Below are 8,766 nucleotides of genomic sequence, written 5' to 3'. Positions count from 1 at the left end.
TCGTGGCAGTTTTAATGCAAGTCATTAAAAGGTAACTCCAACATGTTTTACAAATTAAAGTATTGCTGCAAATGTAAAAAAAAAAAAAACTAGTATAAAGAGTTTTGTGGCTCCAGGGGAAGCTGCATGTAACCTGATAAATTGCCTCCGGTGATGTCACTCGGTTGTCGAGTCGCATTGTGGTTAATGTAGGGAGCCACGCAAGTCTTTATACTACTTTATAATACTTTATACTACTTTCACGTGTGCAATAGTGCACCACAAGATCTGTAAACAAAGTTTACCTTTTAAGTCATACAGTTTAAAAACATGGCAAGGACATACCCATTAAACATCATCCAGAATGTAGAAAAAGATCTTTGACTTTCATACTGCTGAGTGTGAAAACGGGTGATAGTAGACCTTGGTCTCAGATCTGTGCTATAGACTTCTTTGGCATTGGCAGTGTTGGTATGCAAGACATCATATAATTCTTCCTAACATGAAAAAACACAAGGCATGTGCTGACAGACACCGTCTTTTACTTCTGCCAATTTCAAATTTGGGAACCTCATAAAACGTGGCTTAAAGGGATATTCAAAGAATGTATTATTAGCTTTGATTTGTGCTTATTAAGTTTTGCAACCTGTGACTAAATCCACAATATGTTATGTTTGTGTTATTTTGGTATGGTATGGACAAAGTGGATATTCGAAACAAAGTTAGCAAATTACACTGATGGGTAATAAGGAGCATTTATTTAAATTCTCAAAAGTGCTTATCACATTGCCCCAGCTGGAAAGCTTCTTATTTTAACATCACCCAAAGAAAACTTTAGACTTTGGGAGATATAAATGCCAACGTGCAACAGTACATGCTCGCTGACCCACCTGCCTCACAGACCTTCACATTACCTGACACTGAAGCAATAGCTAAATGTTTGCTTACACTGCTGAGAAATGACCTTGGGTTCAAACACTGTCAGTGCCACAGTTACCCAACTGATTAGACGACTTGTGTAAATAATACAGTGGAGATGCTGATCAAACATATTCCAGGCCGCATGCAGCATCGGCTGCACTCAGACAGAACTCAGGGCAGCTTGTACTTGTTCAAACAGTCTCAGCTCAGTGTTTTCTCGCACGATAATGAAAGCTGTTTCTCACAGCCCATATGAACAATGTGTCACAGGTCCACATAAAAAGACTCCATCTGTTACAATTGATTGATTCTCTTTGGTAAGATAACTTGACACTCAATGTCCCAAGTTGCACTTAAGAGTTAATAAAGAAGGCACACTTTAAATCAAGGTTCTCTTACATTGTTTTAAAAGCCTTGCTTTAAAATGGCAGCATTTAAGGTGGCTAAAAAAAAGGCATAAGCCATGAAAATACAGTATGTATATATATAGTTCTGTAAAACAGCATTTAAAGGAAAATAGTACAAGTATTTATGTGGACACTGTGACTATTCCGTGAAACGTTCTGCAGATAAGTTTCAACGAGCATGAAGTTCTGTCAGTTATGCTCCCAATTTCCTGAGAACCATAAAACATTTTTGCTTTGAACTGAACCCAAGCAGCGATTGTGAAAGACAAAATAAATAAACTACATATGACAAAATGTAAAGAAAAAAAAGACTTGTGAAGGCTTTATATATTAATAATCTCTTTGTGTTTGGTGTGACCACCTAAATCAGCCCTGGCCTGATCTGCTCGTCACCGCTATAAATATGTTTTGCATCAACATCACACTCTTCTTATGTGTGTTGAGTCGGCCATATGTTCTGGTTGTTTCTTGCCTCTCTTTAATTTATGCCTCTGACATATGGATGACAGAATGTGTCTGTAATCAGACTCTGTGTGTGGTCTTATTCAGTTTGACTCAGCTGGTTCTAGGCACTCAACATTGTCTCTACAGCTAAGTTTTTTACATCCTGAGTCTTACAAGACTCTTATGATGAATTTACAAATAGTCTTATTTTTTAATATATATAACAAAAATAAAGATATTTAAAATTTACATATATTCTTGCAAGAATATGCTTGAGTGCCATGGGAATATCCTATGGTTTTCTCGTTGTCTTTGTGCTTACTGTTTCCCAAAGAAACACTTTCATTTTCACCTCCTCTGATCATGTGTGTTTGAATCTTGGTCTGTCAACAACACTCACATAGTTTAAGTTTCCTGTGTTAAAACAAATCTACATAAACTAAACCATATCTCTTACACTCTGTCTTTTATGTGCACCCACAGGACTCCACAATCATATCAGGAACGTCTGTTTTAACTATGCTGTGCTGCGAGTTGAAGTACACCATGGAGAGCGGCCGGCGCTCAGTGGGAACGCAACATGAAGACGCGGCCGTGTTGATGCCGTTGACTTTCAGCTGGCTGAAGACGGTGGCATGGAATGAGGATGCTATGCCCGGGGAGCCAGAGAGATGCTGGGGGCACTGTCCCATGCAGTAGTTCATATGGTAACCTTCAGGTGCGATGATCCAGTCGTGCCACTGGATGTCCTTGAACTTGATGTAGAAGTCTCTCTTGCAGCACACGGTGACATCATCACCACAACGCAGCGACCGCTTCCTGAGTGAGTGTTTGGAGGGGTTGTCTCGGAGACGCACCTGGGCCACCAGGAAGGGCTGGTAAGAGGTGTGAGCAGAGCCTTCCAGGGAGCAGAGGTTCTTCCCATCCTCATCGCAGCTGACCTCCAGCCGCAGCCGGTGTTTGCCGCCATCCAGGAAGGCCTGCAGGGTGCGGGTGATGGGGAAGGTGTGCCAGTTACTCTCCTGGACCTCAAGCATCTTTTCTATCACCAGGGTGCGGTTAGAGTCTGAATCCCCACCGTCTGCAGTGAGGTAAACACGGGCAGAGAGGCGGGAGTCTCTGTGAGGGTCCTCAGAGGAGCGGGCATAGATCCATAAAGAAGACTGAAGGACCTGGATGCTTTGGCCATGTTCCTGAAGAAACTGGAAAGTAAGACTGAGGCTGGCCTCATCACCATTCTCTGTTTCATCTATGGATCAATGACAAAATTGACAAAACACAAACTGTTAATATTTAGGTATTTTTACCTGAGTTTACACAAGCAAACGGGGGAGTTCTTTTAAACCATCCCTGTAAAGTAAATCTATAGATTCGTGCAAAATTACAGGACAGTCAGTCTACTTTCACCTGTTGTAAGCATTTGAAATTATCACTTAACACTTGACACTTAGCAGTGCCCTGCAGTCATATTATGAAGAACACAAATAAAAACCTCACCACAGTTTATGGAACAGTACAACAACCTTAAGTATTCAACGAGGCACACAGAAACCCTGACCTAGTTTGTGTCCGCTTTTACGCATTAACGTGCGTAAAGCGCACAGCAAAACGCGCTCGTCTGCCATACAGGGAAAAACAGTTTCACAGTGTTAAAGGTAAAGAGCACACTTACTTATATCTGCAAAGCTCACTATTTCATAGCCTTGATCTTTTGTGGGTAAACTGTTGTCTAGTTCAAGAGTACCGTCCTGTCTGACGCGCCCCGAGTGCAGTTTGCGCAGCGCAGTGAGAAGCGCCGCCCGGGGCACCGTCTGAGTGATGTTTGGTCTCTCTTTCAGGTGCAGCTTGTCCAAAAGTTGCTGCTTGGCGATTTCTATCATCAGCCTTTGCTCTTCGTCTTTCTCCATCGCGGGCAACCCGCAGGACGCGCAGCCCGGGGAGCCACTGACAGAGAGACCCTTCATCAGCAACGGTGCCAAAATCAGAAACGCTGGCACTGAAAAAGACAGCGTCATCCTTGAATTTGTTGTGAATAAATGCATCGCTGTGCTGCGTAAAACTGCGATTAAAAAAACTTCAAATCCTTTTCCCGATGAGTGGTTCTTTGAGAAGTCAAAAGTTTCCCCCTAATGTTGTCAAAGGTGCTCGTTCGCAGCTGGACACCGTGAAGACAGGAGCTGAGAGGAATGACTGGCGTTTCACCTCCCGATGGTGAAGATATCTGGGGTAATCCACCAAAACTGGTGACACGTTGGAGGGACGCACCAATGAGCGCATCGGGGCACCGAGGAAATTACTGGCAACGCATCTGCCTCTCACCCAACACACACACACACACACACACACACATACACACACACACACACCCATCACACGCAAAACACGCGTCCACACGTGGCTACTGACTCACACTCACCGACGTGGAGCAGGGACAACTAGTGGCTCAAGCAATCAATAAAACTTTTAACAGCCACACACCTGCAGCTCGCTGCACTTGAGTTAAAACTGCGGCGTCTGTGGTTAATGGTGAAGTCGTCACCTGCGCGTATCACTGCCGGTGCTTTCCCTGCCTCGTTGTCCTCTTGGCACCTGAGCGGAATACGCAACCTGTCGTCGCTCCTACCGATCAAAGTTGAAATTCGGTGCCCTTTTACCCAGTTACAGAGCGCGCCACCGAACAATTGAATTGTTGCTCAAAATGTGCAGGAGCGCTGGAGGCTGTGAGGCGGGGACTGCGGTATTTGTAACACGTTCCGTCACGTTCCCTTCAAGGTGGGATCATATCATACAGCAAATTGGTGCCGCCTGTCTGTGTGTGTGTGTCTGAGACACAGATGAAGAATAATGACTCTCTGTCATGCCGTTGCCCATACAAGTCCTATCTGTCAGCTTTCTCACGACCAGTTAATCATACTCGCACTTGCTGAATGGCTTTTTTATTTTTCCCCACTGCGAGTCTTGCTTTCAAAGGGGCAGTCTGTAGTTGTGTCAAAGTGATCCAAACTCAGAGTTGTTATGTTCTCAATATTAAAGAAGTAACAATACAAACTCAGAAATATGAATATTTTTTTTTCCATAACTGAATAAACAAGCTGTTCTGGTCCCCAGAAAACTGTTTGAACCTAGAAAGGTGGCAGGGTCCGCCACATACAGACAAAGTAAAACAGTATGAAAGTGTGTTGTCATTTAAGGTCAGTTTTTTCATTCAGTCTATCATGAAAACAAAGATAGTTTGTTTAATTTGTGTGTTTAGGAGTAAAACAAACAAACAAACAAACAAACAAACAAACAAAAAAGTCATAATGAAGATCTTATTAAAACGTTTTTCCCCAAAACTGCACAGTGCACCTTTAAGTCGTAGCCTTTTCGCAAAGTTAGAATAACACTCTCAGAATCACTTAAAAACCTCATCGTAGTGATGCATCTCACCATACGATAACCATCTCAGACAATATCACTGTTTCAAGGTAAAGATATTACACAGTTAGTCTCTTACAATTATCAGTTACAGTGACCCTTAAAAGTGCAATACGTAAGAATTGTAGTTTTACATCTTATGTCTATGTATTCTTGTTGCAATATATGTACGTAAGCATGCTAACCAGCTAGCCCTGTCTCGTCCAAGCCGCCAGGAAGAGTGCCAGGCTTTGAGGCCAGTTGTCCTAGTGGCCAAACTGTGTAATTACACCACCGTGTGAAACACTGCAGCCCAAAAGGACTTTTTCTAATAAGCTCACCTTGTTAAAGACGATTAAGGTAATTTATCCTCATTCAAGTTAGCCGGGCGCTGTCGGCAGAAGTCTTTATGCTCTATGGGCCCCACAACATGGAAGATTCCGATATTTTCATAGCAGGAATTTAAGCTTTTTTGGCTTCAAAATGCCACTGAACAGGTTTCATAGGAACACCTTGTCCAGATTGAATAATGGCCTTGGTCTCGTCCTGGTACAATGCTAATGTGGTAGCGCGTTAAACACCAACACTCCCCCGGCGCTCTGAACTTCCAGCGGCAGGAGTTAGCTCTTCCCCTTGTGATACGCTGCCCCCTATTTGTTTTGAGTATGGATTTTACAGGATCTTTTTCTTACATATTGCACCTTTAAAGGAATGAAAACAAAAGGCTACTTCGGTCGAACGAGTGTTGAACAAATATAATGCCCTGACAGACATGCACTTGAAATGTAAATACACATATTTACTAACAATTATACAGAAGAATTCAGTGCTGTAGATAAGACATACTCAGTGTTGGTTATCACACTGAGTATGTCTTATCTACAGCACAGAATTCTTATTCTTATTCTTATTCATAACACAGTATACTAAAACCTAATATGTTGCTGCAACCATGCCTAGACAAGATAAGGCAAGATGAAGTAAGATAACAACATATATACACATAATGTGTCCTTTCGCAATATATATGTACGGACAGTTTTCCCACATGGACACTTACAAGACAAGTTGTATTGACAGTTAACATTTCTCAGAACTTGTCTTTAACCATATGTACTGTATATATCATCAAAGTGGACAAGTTGTATCAATGGTCGTTAATGTATATGTACTTATTTCCGTTTGACTTATGCTTGAATATGTTACTTTTACTCTGAACATCCTAACAGCATACGTTTACATTTACATCATGTGCACTAACCGTCTATATCCTGTTCGTACCTGTTCATAATCCGTTTCTTTAAGCACATAGGCCCATTACATACCTGCACAACCTGTCGATGTATAATTGATTTCATCGCTACTGTTCACCAGTCTACCACAGTATTATATCCTCTATAATGTAGGAATACTGACACTTTTTAGAGTTTTACTTGATTGTTTTATTCTGTGACGTATCTGAATGTTTATTTTGTGTTTTGTGAGTATGTTTGGTCCCCAAAAAAATGCGACACATTTCATTGGATTTTTGCTGCACACCCATCCTCAATTTTTTTTATTTTAGCCCGAGAGTAAAAGAGTGTTTTTGTGCTTGTGTGAATTTCTTTTTACACATTGTTGAACGGAACACGGTAGGAATAATTTTACTGCCAATGACTTCACTGTACCTGTGGTGTATATCACTTGAAACTTTAATCCTTCACATGGCACAGAAGTACTTGCCTGCCCACATGTGGCGAACTGGAGGAACTACAACAAGCTTTAATTATGTATGTGTGCTTTGAATAATTAGTAAAAATACAAGTATGCTAATTAAAAGACAAGAAAAAATATCTACTCAACATCCACCTAATCATTATGAACATGCATTATTTACCAGGTTTAAAAATTGAGGCTGAAAGTCGATATCATTAAATAGTAGACTGATATGACCATTTTAATGTACAGTATGCATGTTTCCATATTTTTTAGAGGGATCAGACATGCTGTGTTGGAGATGTTTTTGTTTATGTTAAATGCTGCAGTGATTTAAAGGGGCACTGTGTAGTTTTGGAGAAGAAATTCAGAACTTCATATTTACAACATTAATGAGGTAACAATATAAACATCAGACATATCTATTTTTGAATAAACAAGCTGTTCTCAGTGGGAAATAAGGCTGCTGTGTTGTCCTTTAACCCACATGCAACTGTTGATACATTTTATGTTTGTTTTTTGTTTTTCTAATTGTTTATCTATTTTGATCATTCTGGCTGTATTAATGGGTTAGGTGAAGTGGTAAAGTACTCAGAGTCTCTCCCTATGTTGACCAACGACAACATAGTTTGGTTTAGAGAGACAGAGGCAAGGCGCTGGCCGGCGCAAGTTAGTCCCCATCCCACCGCCCACTTGCTTGCATGACCCATGACAGAGGAGAGGAGAACAGATAGAGGAAGAGTAGGTGGAGAGGGGGGACGCATGGAGCGACCCTGCATTCACAGTGACCTGTCAAATACAAAAGCACACTAGAAAGGCCAGTGGCTGAAAGTTATTTTAAGTAGTCTAATACAAAAACCTGGCTCAGGCGTGGTCGGTGTCGAGCTCAAAAAGGAGGAGAAGGTTGGGATTAGGCATGCAGAAGGGGAGAGGTTAAGTTTAGGATAAGCAACTGGTGTGGTCATATTTACGGCCAAGAAGATTGGGAAAACACAGAAAGACATCCCAGCAACAGCAAAGGCAAAAACAACATTGCAGACAATTGGAGTTTGTCAATTAAGACAGTAAGCAAGACAGTGCCAGAGGTGTCATCGTGGCAGGATGCGGCACAAGTGGAATACTCTGAACAATGCTGGAGACCACTGCCTGTCATCCCAAAGGGAGCAGGAATGGCCCCTCAGACATCTTGACAGATATTTCCACCTGTTGTCTGAATTTAAGAGAACGTGGGCCTGTATGTCGGCCCGCGAATCCCCAAAAGCGAAAAACCCACAGGGAATTTTGAGTGATGACATGCAAAGTCAGTGCTCACTGGTAAAGCATTAGAGATTTCTGATTACGCTGAAGTATTTTAATCCCTAATGAGAAATTGTTTCTTGCTAAGTGAGTTAGGACAATGCTTGGAAATGTCATCATGTCACGAACCGCCCTAATGGAATACTCTGAACAGTGCAGGGAACTACTGCAAGTCCTCCGCCCAAGCTACCATGAGCCCTCCAGGCACTCCTGTTATACCTGAATCCCTCCCATCAGGGTTAGGGTTAGGGTTAGGGTTATTACATACATTTTGGCAAAGGTGTTTGTTATTTGTTTTTTAAATCTCAACCTCAGCTCATCTAATATGTCTGTAATACACTGTGTATATCACAGACAGACAACTAAAACTGTTGTACATATTATAAAAACCTGTTAGTGTATTTTTTCTCCCCACTGTCATAACAACATACAATCATGTATCACATGTTATCAGGCTTTCATTCTGTGGTCATGGATTCATTACTATTTTGTTTTCACAAGATTTACCTGTATTTTGGCCCATAGGCTAAATACATGCTATTTCCCTTGTGTCCTATAGGGGGCTTTGCCTCACAGTAAAACTTAACCCTCATGCTAAGTTGTAAAAAACCACATGTAGTACAACAAA

At 41.5% G+C, this 8,766-nt stretch overlaps 1 protein-coding gene across 1 annotated transcript; it reads right to left on the bottom strand.

Annotated features, from left to right (window-relative positions):
* LOC115583209 (inhibin beta B chain) lies at positions 1-4,067 on the bottom strand. The gene is made up of 2 exons (XM_030419787.1): positions 3,424-4,067; positions 1-3,000 (listed from the first exon to the last, which is right to left on the bottom strand). The coding sequence occupies exons 1-2, from the start codon at positions 3,791-3,793 to the stop codon at positions 2,219-2,221; spliced, it is 1,152 nt and encodes a 383-aa protein (XP_030275647.1). The 5' UTR covers positions 3,794-4,067; the 3' UTR covers positions 1-2,218.
* Between the last annotated feature and the right edge of the window lie 4,699 nt (positions 4,068-8,766).

This window comes from Sparus aurata, chromosome 6, assembly GCF_900880675.1.
Source record: "Sparus aurata chromosome 6, fSpaAur1.1, whole genome shotgun sequence".
Lineage (NCBI taxonomy): Eukaryota > Metazoa > Chordata > Actinopteri > Spariformes > Sparidae > Sparus > Sparus aurata.
Note: the sequence above shows the minus strand (reverse complement) of the source record. Positions and strands in the feature narration are given on the sequence as shown.

Excerpts from the sequence above, each read along its gene's own strand:
- LOC115583209 (XM_030419787.1), bottom strand. The coding sequence starts at position 3,793 with ATGCATTTATTCACAACAAATTCAAGGATGACGCTGTCTTTTTCAGTG. Across the intron at positions 3,001-3,423 it reads AGTGAGCTTTGCAGATATAA|ATGAAACAGAGAATGGTGAT; the intron begins GTAAGTGTGCTC and ends ATTGATCCATAG.